Raw genomic sequence first — 17500 nt, 5'->3', positions numbered from 1 at the left:
TTGTATTATACTCTTCCTCCTCTGCATTCTGTCTACTGTATTTTCCTGCTCTATCCCCTCAGGGTTTCCTAGCTCCTGGTGAGATTGATCCCCTCAACAGAAGATTTGCTACTGTCCCCAAACCAGATGTGGTTGTTCAAGGTCAGTGAGTCAGGACCCTATGCTGCAAATGTCACCTAAAATGCACATTTAGGTATATATTTGCAAAGTGACTTTAGATAATTTTATTTATTTATTCGTTTACCAGTTTGAAGAACTTCTGTTGTTTTAGACCTTTGAGATCAAGGTGGTCTGTTCATAGGTGGCATAGCAATAGGCGTAATAATGGTAGCAACCTCTATCCATCACAAGGGCCTTAGGGCCCTAGACAAGCCTCCTGTAGTCTCCTATATTCGGAATGGGCTAAGTGCTGCTTAATTTTTTTTTCTCTTTTATTTCATCTGTGGAAGCCCCAGACAACATTTTAGCAGTTACAAGAGACGTTCTAATTTCAGAATTCATAGAAAGACAGTTCTAGCATACCTCTTTGGGTTGTAGGTATAATTATTGTGGTGACGTGAGGAGGGCCCCAGCTGAGATTTTTCACCAGGCCCAAGGTACTTCTGCTATACCATTAAAGTTTACACTGCAATTATTAATCCACAGATATTGTATGGCTACAACCGATTACTACAAAGGATGAAATAAGAACTTGTGGTGAAAACTGCTACTTGGTTAAAGGCAAAACAGGTGTTTTTTTCACCCCCTGTGCTACTAGTGAAGAAAAAAAATAATCCGTAAAATAAGTGAGCAACTGCCAAATAAGACAGTACATTGTAGTCTCTAGCATATAGTTATAAGAGATATATCAAAAAAGAAAATAGCTTACACTTAAGATATAGAAAACTGCTGTACAGAATGATATAAATGTAATTCAATTTATTAAAACTATGCAAGTGTTATACATACTAAACTAGCTGGTAATAAAGACATAGATAAACTGTTCGCACTTATTCACAACCAGAAGTGACAGTAATTACTCGTAAAGTAGATTGAAAGCTGATGAGAACAAAATAATTGGCTGTTAATTTAGCTGGCAAGGGTTTTTTGACAGGGATTAATAGCAGTTTTAATGAGAGCCAATATCGGTGGTTGAAGCTATTTTCTTATGTGCAGTTTTGTATAATGTACTAATTTTAAAAAAAGTATCCATGAGGTGTATGTATGTAGTTTATGGAATATTGAATTCCTTAACAATTGGAATCATTGTGATTAACCAAGGAAAAGTAAATTGTTGCAGAAATATTGAGTTATGGTAAAGCAATCATTAGTCTCCAGCATATGATTAATTTAAAAACGTTTCACTCAGGCCAGGGGTCATATTCAATTAAGACCGAACATTGCGGCTATGAGCGGCTGCACATTTTTTTTTTGTTAATACTGTACCGCAGTGATGGGCAAACTACGGCCCGCAGCCCAGATCCGGCCCACTTAGAGGCTCTATCCGGCCCGCCAATATTTTAAATTTTTTTATTAAAATATGCATAAAATTATTAGGGCTGACCCTGTGTGTCAGAACCTTCATGTTTATGCCTTCCCAGCTATTTCCTCCATTACACTTCATCCTCTTTCCTAAAAGGACACTTCGTATGTCAATCACTCAAACACCTGCCCGCTCCCTAATGGCTGAAAGTCATGTGAGAAGAGATGGGCTGGGCCATATACTTAGGCGGATTTCGATTGGCTGCTGTGTTGTCAGTTAGTGGCTCACCAGAAAGACGGATCTGCAACAACCTGCTGAAATAAGTGCTATGTCTGTACGATCGCTGCACTTATAGAGGTAACACTGCTTTATAACACCCTCCTGTCCCATTCAAAAAATTTGTATTATATATTTCGATATTCGAGTTTTTTAATAAATTATATTGGCCCACCTTAAGTTTTTCTTTTTTATTTGGCCCGCTCCTGAAAAAGTTTGCCCATCACTGCTGTACCGCAACATTGCGCATTGTTTGCGAAGGGAAATCCGCCTATTGCGATAACACTGAGAGCCTTGGTGCTTAATTGAATATGCTTTTTAGTCAGAGGTCAGGCTCTCAATCCTTTTTCATATACAGTAAGCTAATATTATTGCCCATGAATGATAATTTGTTTTGTCTTGTCTATAGGGTATGATTTCTGAGAGCAGACATATAGATATATGGTTTTATTTCTATTTGTATTTTATTTACAAAAGTAACTGTTGTGGAAAGTGTATTATTGAGGGCCACTCGGTCCTTATTACCAGTGGGGAGGTAATTCACACAGGATATTTTAACGTTCTAATTCTCTTAACCACATAACTAGGCACATAGTTGAGTAGCTTGTCTTCAATCCATTCCTTTATATATGGTAAATCAGTTTAGCAAGAGTCCAGATCTTGTATTTTTCTTCAAACTGCCATTTTGTAGTTTTCTCCTCACTGACCAACTGCTGTTTACATTCAGAAACTGATATTTAAATATATTTATCATGAAGTATCTTCAACGTAATATCACACTTGACCCAGATTACTTGTTAATCCTGCTATTTATTTGGCATCATATCCAGGTGTGTGTGTGTGTGTGTGTGTGTGTGTGTGTGTGTGTGTGTGTGTGTGTGTGTGTGAATATATATATATATATATATATATATATATATATATATATATATATATATATATGACAGATATATGCACATAACACATTTATACCAATTGTGTCCAAATGGACCACTTTATATGCACAGGCTTCCTTCTTCCTAGTATATGTGTTCTATTGGGGTTGGGTCATTCCTGTGAAATCACCCAGAAAATTTCAGCAACCTGAGGCAGAGGAGTTAACATGTCCCTTTTTTTAAAAAAAAAAAAAAAAAATGATCCTTAAAGTATATAATTTACAAGGTTATGAAAGAAAAAGAATGGGATTCACATTTTCTCTTTGAAAACTAAAAGCAATTGATTATAATTTTGCACCCCTGGGGGTAAATGTATCAAGCTGAGAGTTTTCCGGCAGGTTTGAAAAACCAATCAGATTCTAGCTATCATTTATTTAGTACATTCTACAAAATGATAGCTAGAATCTGATTGGTTGCTATAGGCAACATCTCCACCTTTCAAACCCGCCGGAAAACTCTCAGCTTAATGCATTTACCCCCATGGTGTGCAAAAGTATAACTAATTGCTTTTCGTTTTTAAAGAGAAAAACTTTAAAAACACATACAGGCAATCAAAATCCCATTATTTTTCTTTTCATAACCTTTTAAATTATATACTTTAAGGATCAATTTTTTTAAAAAAAGGGACATGTTAACTCTTCTGCCTCAGGTTGATCATGCTTATTGAACACAAGAATATTTTCGTCTCTAAAGATTCTTGATTCTTGATTTAACTGATTTTTTTAATGACTCTCAGAGCCAGTCATGATTGATAAAACTTTTTTTTCTGGAATCCCCATATTGTTATTGACAAAGAATAAAAATTCCAAAGTGATAGATGGATTAGGCACTGAGATGTGAATTTATTTGTGAGACATATCACACTAAAAACGGACAATCGGGAGTGGCATTTCTGAGCAATTTTACTTAACTTTGACCCCCTATAGCTCAGAAATGACGAGGCCTAGAGAAGATAAATTTTACATGGGTTTTAGATATGTGGTGGTATAAGGTGTACAAAGTTTCGTGAAAATCTGAGTTGGTGGGTGTCATGGCCTGGGTGAACTGACATGGATGAACCCTAAATATCTTCAGATAAAGCCATACTCTCCGACTCCTCTTCAACTAGGAATGCCTGAGCGTCATCTGCAGAGGCCCTTACAGTTCTTGCCTTTGAAGAGATGCATCCTTGCCGGGTACAGGAGACCACATTTTCAGCCAAATTGTACTCGTTTCACACAGATGGGTGCCCTTGATACCTCTGATGAGTAGTCCTGAAACAGGAGGAGATTGCTGTCCATCCATGGAATTTTACCAATTTGTTTTGCGGCAGCTCACAAATGAACTTTGTTAAAGGGATTCAAACATTTTCAAGGTAATGGTTCTTGGTTTTATGTCAACATTATCTCTCATTGGCCGTAGGGAATGTGCTCGTTAGATTTCTAGACCCCTCAAGTCATCCGATATATTAAGATTGTTAGGGAGGTCAGTTCTAAGAAAATTTAATGAGAGCTGGACCCTTGATATTCCCAGGAGATCAACTAGGTGCAGATTTTTACACTGAGCGCTTCTCAAAATCATAAATTTTTTTCAAATCTGTTTTTGTACTTTGTGTAATGTTGTTACTTAGTCTTTGCTACCTTAACAGTAACCTGTTTGGTGGTCGCAGAAATCTGGTCCTTAAGTTCTTTAATACCGTCTGTAAATTTAGACGCCAGAGCTTGCATTCATGATTAAATATTTTCCCTGATGGCCCAAACTACCAACTTCTAGCGTTAATTTGGTTGGCATATAGCGTATTGGTACTGCAGAACCCCAAAGTCACCAATAGACTATTTCGCTACAACTTCGTTAACAGGGTCTCCTGTGCGGCTGTTAGACTTGTGATTTTGCAGGGGTAGATGAACTCCTAAACTTATCCATTTTTGGCAATAAAGAATTGAGTTTTCTTTGTTATTTTAGACTGCAGTCATTAGTCAAGGAACATATGAATTTTATATTTTACATGTATACAAGCAGGATCCAAAAATAATCTTGGTGAAAGGTAGGTTGTAGAATTTAAATGATTGGGAAAATCAGGGTATTTGTGAATGCCAAGAGGCACCTTAGTTATCATCCAGCGACAACAGGGGAAAGACAGACAATTGTAAGTATTGCAGATTTGGTGGCAGAAATCTGTGTCCGTTATTGTCCACATAGCTGATGTGAGGTACTGCTGTGGAAGAGCAGGGCAAGTTGCTCAAAGTAATAAGTTTTGTGCTTTATAAGGGAAGAAGATATCAAGGATGGTAAATACCTTATTTGCTCTGTGTTGGCCAATTGGCAGGGAGATCTAAGATGGCAGATATTTCACTTCAAACTGCAAGCCAATGTCCCAGTGCAGGAAAGAGTCCTGGGTTGTCTGCAGTCTTCTCCCGGGGAGCTGTAACAAGTGCCAGGCACAGTAGGTAAGTATGCAGCTCCATTAGCCAGACGTCTCTGAGAGTGTAGAGGCAGCTCTGTTCACGGACCAGAGCCGGCAGGGCACGTTGCACCACACGACTGTCCCCACAGTTGTGAGGCATTATCATTCTTCTTTGGAAGTGGCCAAAAGAAGGCAAACTCACTCCTTTCACACCATGGGGAAGCCAGTTAAATGTTATGATGGCAGAAAAATAGATACCGATGGTCAAATAGACGGCAGGGAGTTTCACCTTCAGGAGCCCAGGGAATCTGTGTCCTGTGGCTTCGGCTTACAAGCGATGCCCCCAAGTGCATTTTTTTTTCTAAAGTAGAGGCCCAGAAATAAGATATTTCGATGCCCATTATCACATTGATTTTTGCTTTTGTGATATAGCCCCTGGCGACGAGTATATGACTATATATATATATATATATATATATATATATATATATATATATATATATATACTCCGCTTATTTGCGGATGATATCCTCCTTACACTGACCTCACCTCACACCTCCAATCCAATCTTATTTGATATCCTCTCTGCCTATGGCTCTCTCTCAGGGTATAAAGTAAATTTTTCCAAGACTGATGCCCTTGCATTTCATTTGCCGCCCCCCACCTTGGATCTCCTTAACAGTAATTTTAATTTCTCCTGGCAGTGTTCGAAATTAAAATATTTGGGACTCTATATTACTTTCACTTATGACACTCTGTATTCAGCAATTTTCCCACATGTTATTAACACAATTAAGCTGGATCTGCTCAGATGGCAACAAAATATTATTTCTTGGCTAGGCAGAATTGTCTCCCTCAAAATGAACATACTACCATGTTTACTCTACCAAACACTCTTTTAAACACTTCCGGTGAAGGTACCCATATCCACTTTACTATAACTGCATAGTTGGTTTTCCCAATTTGTATGGCGCCATAAACCTCCACGTACCAGCTTTGCAACTTTAGGCAGAGCTGCACATAATGGAGGCAGGGGCTTTCCAGACATTAACCTTTTACTATAGTGCTACCCATCTGGGCCAGGCGGTAGCATGGTTTTTAGGAGGACTTGGCCCACGGTGAATAGACTTGAAATCCTCTTCTTGCAGGGTGTCATTCTTGGGCTCGTTATTGGGCATGCCAGCTTGTGATTTACCCAGAACTATGAGACTACATGTCATCTTTTTTACTTGTTACTTATGGGACCACTGCAGACTACACTTTAAGACCACTACAATACCCTTTTTCATAGTCCCTCTCTGAGATGCTTTCTCCCCAGGACTCTCATTTTCAATCTTTGCACATGAGAGGGGTATCGGGCTGATAAGAGATGTACTTCACTCTGGCCACTGTATCCCACTGGCGTCCCTAAAAGAAAAATTTGATTTCCCGTAGGTCAGCCCTTTCGCGTACCTGCAGGTAAAACATGTCGAATCCCTCTCAAAACCCGATGTTATGAGGAAGCTGAACCCACTGGAATCTATTTGTGTCAGAGAACTTTTTCAGAGAGGATTTATTTCCACCTTATATAATCTCCTTATCACCTCCAGACAGACCAACTTAAATGGGAAGCTAACTTGGGCAGGCCTCCAGATGAGGACACCTGGTCAACGATTAGAGAGCGGATCTCAAAAACCTCTATCTCCTCTCTTGTGAAAGAAAACACCTACAAAATCTATTTTAGGTGGTACCTGGTCCTAATTAGGTTGAAAACCAATATAGTACCACATCTGATCTATGTTGGCGGGGTTGCTGTGAACATCTGGTGGTCCTGCCCAAAGATGGCTCTGTTCTGGGATGACGTGGGCGCTTTACTCAGTGAGGTTACACAGGTTCAGATCTCTAAGTGTCCTTGGTTCTTTCTGCTGGGCTCTACTTTAGAGGCTCTTGAAAAAACGCAGAAACAAGATATTTTACAACCTTATTGTGCTGGAAAAGAACTGTGCCTGCTTCAATAAAGAAGCATCAATTTTTTAGAAAAAAAGATACCCACGGGCAGTGGAAAATGCTTTTTAATAAATTGGAAGGTGGATACATTTTCTAGAGACAAGGTATGAGAATTAGTTCCTTTTTGATGAGAGAATTATTTTTTTTTTAATTGTAGAATACCAGCAATCTATAATACTTCTAGGCCTATTGGTTTTGAGCAATTCAGAACTGCAGACACCTTCTATGGGGCCATTTAGAATCCATCATCATCACCATTTATTTATATAGTGCCACTGATTCCGCAGCGCTGTACAGAGAACTCATTCACATCAGTCCCTACCCCATTGGAGCTTACAGTCTAAATTCCCTAACATACACTCACAGACAGAGAGAGAGGGAGAGAGAGACTAGGGTCAACCCACGCAAACACAGGGAGAACATACAGACTCCATACAGATAAGGCCATGGTAAGGAATTGAACTCATGACCCCAGCATTGTGAGGCAGAAGTGCTAACCACTGAGCCACCGTGCTGCCCATTCCAGATGTTTAGATCATAGGAGCCAGCTTTTTTTTTTTTTTAAACATTTTATTTATGAGATTGACCACAAAAAGAAGTAAGCACATTGGGTACTTTTAGCACAATAAGAGTACATTATTTTTTGTTTTTTTGAATTGATACCATTTAATGGACAAGTACATGTATAGGCACGAGGACGCAGGCCAGCACCCCTCCCCTCCCCACAAAACCAGCTATTCAGAAGACAGATGTTCGATCGGCGGGTCCCTGGCACACATACGTGATTCATACCATCCTGTGTTATGAAAGCTTTTCCAAATTTGTATACATGTAGCTTGCGGTAAAAGGTCTATTAGGCTTTCCCAGGTATTAAAGAAATTTTCAACTCTGCTTTCTTTTTGTAAAGAGGTTTCTATCCAATCCATACGAAAGACATGGTAAAGTTTTTGTCTAAATAGTGAAAATGTGGGTGGTTCTTTCTGAGCCCAGACCTGCAGAATAATTTTTTTAGCTGCCGCCGAAATAGCAAGTACAGCCCTTGGTCACCTTAATTTCTGCTGGCAAGATTCCGAACATTGCCCATTCCAGGGAGAGTGGGACATAATTTATCAAGTGGGCAAGTGAATATCTCCAGACCTGGACCCAGAAACGCTTTATCCCACAAACAGTGTTAGATCTGCCTGATGTGTTCCACACTTTGGGCATTTATGATTATCTGCCATACCTATCTGAAAACGTCTAAATGGAGAGAGATAAGCTCTATGAATTTTTTTTGATAAACATCTCTGAATAGGTCATGGCTGGGATTAAACGCAACTGTTTTGATAAGGCTTTCAATAGGTAGTCTGGGGTCATAGAAGGGAATTGATCCTGCCACTTGGCAATACCTGTCTTAGAATTATTGAAATTAAATCTATGCTATGGAATAATGTTGTGAGATAGCTTGATGTAACGGGACTGGTTTAGATAAAATTGGGTCTAGTGGGTTATCCCAATCGACCGGAGAGAACTTGTTCAAAACAGTTTTAATATAGTGTTGACATTGAAAGTAGGCCAAATTATGAGCACGAATGGGAGGGAAAGAAGAAGAAGCTTGGTCTTGCATCATAGGTTTACGGGACACCTTATCGATTAGTGGGCGAATTGTTGAAATTCCCAGTTTTTCCCACAATGTAAAAGGATAGGAAGCCATGCAGTCTTGGAATTCAGGGTTACGTAATAATGGGAGATATGGCGAAGCATGTGGGTTTAATTTGAATTGTCTACAAAGTTGATGCCATAATTTATAATTAGTGAAGAGAATTGGGTTATCCTTAACCAGGTCTGATAATTCCTGTTTGTGCATGTGAATAAATGCACGAAGGTCTATATCCGGAAGGAAATTTTGATCAAGTAAGGTGCAAGTATATGTGGATGTGTTATGAATGCAATCCCTTAAGTGTCTTAACTGAGCCGCCTGGTTATATTGAGCCACATCTGGTAGATTGAAGCCTCCCCTCTCTTTTGGTTGTTGTAGTTTTGTGAGTCCAATTCGGGCCTTTTTGAATTCCAAATGAATTTACGAAAAGTCAAGTTTATTCTTGATGAGTCTGATTTTGTTAAGAGTAGGGGGAGAATTTGCAGAGGATATAGTAGTCTAGGAAAATTAATAATTTTTATCAGATTGATCCGACCTCCCAAGGACAGATTAAGTCTACCCCACCCATTTATTTCTCGTTCAGTTTCCAGAATTGACTTAGTGATATTTGAGTTATAAAGTACGGTAGGTGAATATTTTTCGGAAGAGAGATTCCCAAATATGTCATAGAGGACTTTATCCACGTGATAGGGATATCGTGTGCCCATGTTGGTTTGGTAACTTCCTTTGATAGATACATGGCTGATGATTTTTCAAAATTAACCTTGAAACCCGAGACTTGACCAAATTCGGCAATACAAGCCATCAATGGTCGTAGGGAGTGTTTTGGATTGGATATGTAGACCAATACTTCATCAGCAAAGGCTGTTCGCTTTATCTCCTGATTACCGATTTTAATGCCCTCTAGGAGACTCCAGTTCTGCAAGACCCTGAGCATGGGATCCAGGACTAAATTGAAGAGCAGAGGGGAAAGAGGACATCCCTGGCGCGTCCCCCGGGACATTGTTAGAACTGGGCTTTTAAGACCGTTAATCAGCAATGAAGTGTTGGGGGAAGTATAAAAGAAAGCTATTAAGGCTTTAAAGTCGTTGTCAAAGCGCCTCAATGAAAGAATCTCATGAAGGTATGGCCAAGACACCGTGTCAAATGCTTTCTGCGCATCAAGACTTAAAAGCATGTTTGTGGAAGGAATTGTTGTGGAGGCTGCAATGGCCGAAATTGCCGAACGTACTCCCCTTAACCGAGTGTCGTCCGTTGACAAATCCCAATTGGTGTGAGGTTAACAAATGGGGGATTATGTCTTGAAGTCTATTAGCCAAAATTTTTGCCAGTAATTTATAGTCTAAATTAAGAAGAGTAATTGGACGATAAGAGCCCTCCTCCTGAGGATTCTTCCCAGGTTTGGGTATGAGGATTGTGTGAGCATTATTAAAATATGGGTAAGGCGGTCGTTCTCTGTGAAGTTTGCAAAAAAGTTCAGTCAAGATTGGGTGAATTTCTCCACGCAGAGATTTATAATATTCGGCAGTTAGGCCATCAGGACCAGGGGCTTTATGTAATTTCAATCCTTTAATTGCTAAGTTTACTTCTTGAGAAGTAATTTCTCCTGCGAGAATCTCCCTTTGGTCAGAAGTTAATGAGGGAAGCTTTGCTTCAATCAGTAGCTTAGACATCAATTTTTGGTCTGGCGGGGTGCCTGAATATAAAGTTGAGTAATATTTATGAAATTCCATCATAATCTCTTCTGAGCTAGTAAGTAGACCCTTAGGAGAATTTGTATTAATTGGCACTATATGTCCTCTGCGTTTATGAGTTTTGGTCATATTTGCCAATAATTTACCAGCTTTATTACCCCATCTAAAATACTTGTTTTTTGTAAAATCAATTTGTTGTTTGGCCTGGCATGTTAAAAAGCTTTCCAATAGTTGTCGCGCTTCTCTATGTGTTGTTAGGGATGCTTCTGTTTGAAGTTGCATATGACGAATGTAAGAGTCTGCCGAGGCCTTGTGTAAGGCCTCGTAAGTTTCTTTTGATGTTTTTACGGTGGTTTGAGACATATGCAATTATCCTTCCCCGCATGACTGCTTTTGAAGTCTCCCAAAAAAGAATAGAATTATCCCAGTGTTCTATATTGTCATCTAAGTATTCTGCCCATGCATTAGTCAAGAATTGTTGGAAATGCTCAGAGCCGTGCAAATGCGCCGGATACCTCCAAATTCAAGTTTTCTGACCCGAACAGGGTAATTGGATAACAATTGAGATTGTCGCATGATCCGAAATGACTATGTCATCAATATCCACTCGCCTAATCAGGGGCATCAACTGGTCTGCTATAAGTATGTAGTCAATTCTGGAAAATGAGCCATATACACTAGAATAATATGAATATGAGCGATCTGACGGGTTTAGAAGGCGCTATGGATCAACCAAACAACATTCCACCGCTAGTCCCGCAAAATAGTTGGAATCAGGAGTTCTGATCAAGCTTGATTTCCCTGATCTATCTAACTTTGGATTGGCTACCGAGTTAAAATCTCCTGCTATAATGAGATTAGGTGTGTCTTTTTGCAGTAACATCTGTTTAATGGAGCGAAAGAAATCTTGTTGAGCCGAATTTGGAGCATAGATATTTAAGAGTGTAAATTTTGTATCATTAATTTGGATGTAGACAAGCAAGTATCTACCATTTGGGTCATTATTGTTTTCTGAATGGTGTATTGAAGGTGTCTTGCCAATATGATCGCTACACCTCTAGATTTTGAGGTATGGGGGCAGATATGCAATCACCTATCCAACCTGCTCGTAGGGTAAGGCCTTCTGAATCTTTCCAGTGCGTCTCTTGTAAAAATGCTATATCTGCATTCAATCGTTTGAGGTGTGTTATTACTTTCTTACGCTTAATTGGGGTATTGAGGCCTCCCACATTCCTTGATAACAAATTTAGCGTCTGTGGGGGTAAAGGGGAAGGGGATTTAGAACCTAGAGACTGCATGACTCAACCCATCCCCTGTGGAGGATCAGAATGAAGGGTGCTGACCATGCGTCCCCGCAAACAGTGCTCAACATTTTGAAGAACAATTATCCTTGTGCTTAAGTAATGCGAAACAGAAACAGTAAATTTGTACAATCTCAATACATTTTCAAACATTTTCCTAACCAAATCTAAACATATTTGACCTCTGGAGAAATTACCAGAAATCAAAGTAAACTTTTTCATATGAGTTATAGTAATCTTAAACCACCGAGAGAGTTCACCTTTTTCCTTTTTATAGTTTCTAAGTAAACATCACGTTATCAGGTCTATCAAACCACCTTTGTATTTTGCACTTGCAATCAAATTCAATATTTGCACGATAGGCTATTTCTTCAGGGTGGAGTGCGGGGTAATGAGCGGGTATGACCCGTATTGCCAAGAGGCGAGGCAGTCATTTCGAAATGGCGTTTGGCCGCAGCCGGGTCTTCGAAGAATACAGGGCGGCCATTCTCTATTACCCTTAGCTTTGCCGGGTAAAGAAGCGCAAAACGCTTGTTATTATCCACTAAGAATTTACAAATTGAAGTGAATTCCTTGCGTTTTTGTGTGAGCATGACCGAGTAGTCCTGGAAGATTAAGATTTTATCTCTGTCTATGACCAATTCTTTTTTACGTCTATAAGCTATTAGGATTTTTTCTTTTTCTGTGTAGTCTATGAATCTGGCTATTACAGGTCGAGGACGACCACTTTGGCCCTCTCTCAATTGGCCCAAGCGATGTGCCCTCTCAATACGAGGGGAATCAATCTCATCCTGAATGCCAAGGCCCATGACAACCTCCTGACTCAGGAACGAGACTAACTCAGAGCCCTTGATTATTTCTGGAATGCCAATAAAGCACAGATTGTTTCTCCTGCTACAATTTTCCAAATCATCTAGCTTATCTTGGAATTGAGACATTTGTTGAGCTTGTTTTTCAGAGTTATTTTGTAATTGTAAATTTGTGTCTTCGACATCGCTTGTACGCTGCTCCAGAGTTTCAATTCTGGCTGTGTTTTCCGAAATCTTCAGAACAGCAGCATCAAGCGAGGCCTGAAGTGATTCAAACTTTTTGTCAATAATTGGGAGTAAGATATTTAATATTATCTGGGCCGTTTCAGATCCCGGCTCCCCAGCTGGTATTTGTGAGGGTAGCTGGTCACCTTCTCCCAAGCCCCCCGACGAGTGGGGCGAGGGAGAAGGGGAGGCCACCCTGTCAGCAATTGACTTGCCTCGGCCTGATTTTACTTGATCAGGCTTTGTGTTCTCACGTTTTGACGTGGATTTGTTACAATATTTTTCCATGTCTAGAATATGGCTGTTCTTCTGGGGTTTTTTTTTTGTATAGATTTAACACAGATATATGGTCAAATCAAGCTCAGAGGATAAGAACTGAATAAAAAAGAAATGATGTTATACATTTCTATTTATGAACTCTCTCTAAGGTAAGTATAGACCATGAATTACATTTTATCACTGATTCTACTATTTCACCCTATTATTTTAAATTTAATAATTTTGGAAGTATATAGGAGCTTTTCACCACTAGATGGCAGTATAGACTTTAATATGCAATGTGAATGCCTGAATTGTCAGTTTTATAAGCTATTTCACGAATTTTCTTATTACTGAGTAATCATTGTTGCAACAGCTAACCATGCAATGGTTAAAAGAATGTTACGTTTGAGAATTTCACACTCTATTTGGTACTTGAGACAATAAGATTACCTCATTAACACATACAGAGTTTGCTTATATATGAGTAATTTTGGAAAATATACACAAAATTATATTTCTCTGCTCACACTTCTAACATTATCTGAGTCGTATTATGAAAAAGGCAGAATATATATTTTAAAGAATACAACCTGCTGCTTCTCGGTATAAATCGCTCTAACTGAGTTTGAAAAGTCAGTTTTGTCCAAATCAGATGTGATGCAGAGGGGAAATACTATGTGTTTGGGGTCTCCCACTCTTATCTTACGAACACCTTTCTCCAAATGCTTGTACGCCAGAGAATGACACGGAACTCGAGAAGAATTACTCTTTGATGGTTTAGGCACTCCTTTTCTTCCTTTCGCCTCTGTTCCAGCACCTTGCAGGGGACAAAGGGTCTCTCCGGCAATATCACCCTCCTCGCGTCAAGATCTCCCCACTGCTCCGAATCAGCTCTTTTCGGGGGCCCCTCTCTCGATCCTTACTGCCCGGGCTGGATAGCCGCTTGGATTCGCTCTCCGACCAGTCAGCGGATTCCTCTGCAGGGCTCCTCCTAGAACCTCACCTCTCCCGCTGGAAATGATCCTTTTTCGGTAGGTTTTTACAGGTAGGTAAACGTCCTTCAGTGTTCAATTTTCGCGCTTTATTTCCTCCGTCAAATCACCAGATTATCACCTCTCTCTGCCCAGGGAATTGGGAAGATAATCCTAGCCTCCTCGATCACAATTGCAGGGAAAAGTTTCTCAGGCGCGGTTCTCCGGTACTGGTATTCACCAATGGCATGGACCCCACTCCTCTCCACTATGATCCGGTCCTCCGACACGGCTTCCAGCGGGCAGAATGGCCTCCAGTCACTTCGCCTCTCCCAATTCGGCTGCTATCAGTCGGCACCACACGTTCTCCTCGGACCCCACAATCATTCCACTTAAGGGGGGTTTGTAGGGATAATCTCCGTTCAGGTGATGTTCGGATAGGCCGGACCGAGTAAATGGCCTTGTTTAGAATGTATCCGCCATGTGGTGGGAAGATTTTGGCGTGGTTCTGCTTCAGAACCGCACTCCAGGGATATGTCACAAGTTGACTCCGTAGTACTATGTGGGTCTCGTCTGGTCTCCTGGGCTTGGTATTAGCCAAGTTCTGGTGACTTTAGTATTTCAGACCTCTGATGCCGACAGATAGTTTAGGAGTTACACGGAGCAGTAGTAAAAGGCGGCCATTCCAGTTGAACCGCCCACCGGAAGTCAGGAGCCAGCTTTTTTAATTGATTGGGGATGCCCCTCTCCGACATGACTGAAAAATTCCATGCATAAGCATGACTAGTGGCTGCACAATATTAGACATGCTCAAGCACCTGTAGTTTAGATAGTGTTTTGGAGCAACAGAACTTGAAGCTATGCAAATAAAATTCAATAGTTTGACATACGGTCCATTCTCCTGAAAATGTTGTGAAACCAACTTCACACAGGTTAGATTAGAGTCATGTTCCGATTAAAAAAAATAAAATATCCTTCAATTAGATGGTAAGGAATTGATAAAAGAGGTTCCAGAAGATTAATATAATGTTGGAAAAAACTAGGGACACAACACAGACCAAAAGGCCTGATTTGGTACTTTTAGTGGCCTTTACCAGCATTTAAAACGTTCTTCGATTTGTCACCTTCTTTCATTCATGTGAGATTTTAGACATCCCATACATAGAAAACTCATAGCACCTTGTAGAAGGAGAGAACCAATACCTGTATGTCTATACTGAGACCTGTAGAAGTGTTTAGGATATTGGTGTATGACAGTAGCCAGCTGAACTCAGACCGTGTGTCTAGTCCATCACGCACTGGTTATGTTGCTAGTGGGCGTACTGTCCTGCTTTGTATGCTCAAACTGTCAAAATTAAATATTAGTCTGTTTGAAAAAAAAAATGCATCTGGTTGGTGCCTAGAACCATGAGTGCAGCCGTTCTACTTGCTGTAATCATTATATAGTTTGTAGAAGTTGGCCATAAGGTTAAGATAAAGGTAATTCTATAGAAATGGAAGAGGATACCTTATATTTCTTGTTATTTTTTTAGATACCAGTTTTAAGTTTGGAGTCTTAACTGAGGGCCTTTATTTTCAACAAAGATTTCAGCCCTGGCAGGAAAAGTAGATTTCTAGATAAAACCCTTTCAAGGTCTCAATTAAGGCACAGCCTTGGATTCTGATAGAGAGGGTACAGACAACCTCAAGATGGAGTGGTATGGAAATTAAATAAATAGCACACTGATAAGGTCTATGTGGTCGTAGGGTTCTGCTTTATGCCTGGAGAACATGACAGAACTGAGAGTTCTCTGGAGGCAGGAAAGGCTGTAATACCAAGCACGCTAAGAGAATGGACAGCACAGTGGCCTAGTGGTTAGCACGTCTGCCTCACAGCACTGGGGTCATGAGTTCGATTCCCGACTATGGCCTTATCTGTGTGGAGTTTGTATGTTCTCCCTGTGTTTGCGTGGGTTTCCTCCGGGTGCTCCGGTTTCCTCCCACACTCCAAAAACATACTGGTAGGGTAATTGGCTGCAATCAAAAAAATTGACCCTAGTCTCTCCCTCTCTGTCTGTCTGTCTGTTTCTGTGTGTGAGTGTGTGTCTATAGTAGGGAATTTAGACTGTAAGCTCCAATGGGGCAGGGACTGATGTGAATGAGTTCTCTGTACAGCGCTGCGGAATTAGTGGCGCTATATAAATAAATGATGATGATGATGATGAATGGATGAAACATTTCTTATTTTACAAAACAGTGTGGAGTAAATTTACCTTGACCTCCAGACAATGGTGGGATGGTGTTGCTGAAGCCAGAAGAACAGAATTTAAGGCTAGCCTAAAAGAAAATTATTAAGTTTATTATAACTATTTAAATATATTTTTTTTTTATTTGTTTTACTGAACAAAATTTTATAATGGTTGCAAAATTAAAGATAAAGGAGAAACATAGAGGGAACAGTACAATATAAGGATTACTAGTTAACGTTAAAAAATAAAGAGATCTATACAATAGATATGGACAATTGTATAAATAATCCTATACGTGGATATTCTGCAGAACTGATAAAAGAACATAACATTACTATATTTCCTCATATAGTATAGCATAACACATAAGTCCCACTTTTATTCTATTCCCTTAATAGTTAAACGAAAAATCATCAAATATTTGTTTATAACAAACTAGTATAAAGGGACATCAGGGGGTGGGGGTCTTCCAAGGGAACACAGGGGAAATAACAGGGCAACGTAGGTGTGTGTGTGTCATCAATCCTGTCTTAACGTATTTAAATATCACCTTTTGGATTGGTGGTTCTTCTAGAGGTAATCTTCTTTCATACCTTCCAGTTGATTGAAAACATCTCTTTATTTATATTTATTTGTAGCATAGTTTGAAGTGAAGCTTTCCAAGACTTCAAAAAAGAAAATAATTTTTATGTAAAACAACTATTTTAAAATTAATAGCAAGAGTTTCAAAATAAATAGCCATCCGAATCACACTCTAATTGATGGCTACAATGTGCAGCGTTTTTGTAAAGGAATGATTTAGTATTCAGGACTGTTGAACCAGAGCTTGATTCATAAAACTAACAGCAGCAGAACAAAAAGAAATATCACATTGCGAGATTTGGCCTGGAATGTTCATTGTAGATGAATCTGTTATTGGCAAACTGTTGAAGTTGCCTAGAATAGCCTCTGCAAAACCACCAATGGGTAAATGTATGAAAGGACGGGTTTGTCAAATTGGTGGGTGATTTTGCCTTTTAATTAAATTGACGTTTTTAAATGTGGACAGCAAACTCGAAAAAAATTGTTGGTTTGGCAAAACCAGACTTTCATACACTTACCCAAAAGACTTTGAAGTTTCACAATTTCTAGGCGCATTGGCATATTTCTTACAGTACAATGCCAATCTGCATAGGCTTATCTGAACGCGCCAGGGTCTTCTGAAAAGTGAAAGACAAGCTAGTAGAAATCCGTTTCCCAGAGTGATGTGAGTACTCGCTCTGAAACATTAAATACCTGTGGTAGAGCACAAACAAAACTCTTATTGTAGCTCCTCTCCCTATCCAATTTG

At 39.7% G+C, this 17500-nt stretch overlaps 1 protein-coding gene across 2 annotated transcripts in view; it reads left to right on the top strand.

The window, feature by feature from the left end:
* Nucleotides 1–17500, top strand: part of PHKA1 (phosphorylase kinase regulatory subunit alpha 1) — a 237486-nt gene that overhangs the window by 67173 nt on the left and 152813 nt on the right. For both annotated transcript variants that reach the window (XM_075184634.1, XM_075184633.1), the window contains exon 14: nt 63–141. In XM_075184634.1, coding sequence (XP_075040735.1) covers nt 63–141 — 79 coding nt within the window. The remainder of the gene's footprint in view (nt 1–62; nt 142–17500) is intronic.

The sequence above is a fragment of the Mixophyes fleayi genome, chromosome 9 (genome assembly GCF_038048845.1).
Source record: "Mixophyes fleayi isolate aMixFle1 chromosome 9, aMixFle1.hap1, whole genome shotgun sequence".
In the NCBI taxonomy this organism is placed as follows: domain Eukaryota; kingdom Metazoa; phylum Chordata; class Amphibia; order Anura; family Limnodynastidae; genus Mixophyes; species Mixophyes fleayi.
Note: the sequence above shows the minus strand (reverse complement) of the source record. Positions and strands in the feature narration are given on the sequence as shown.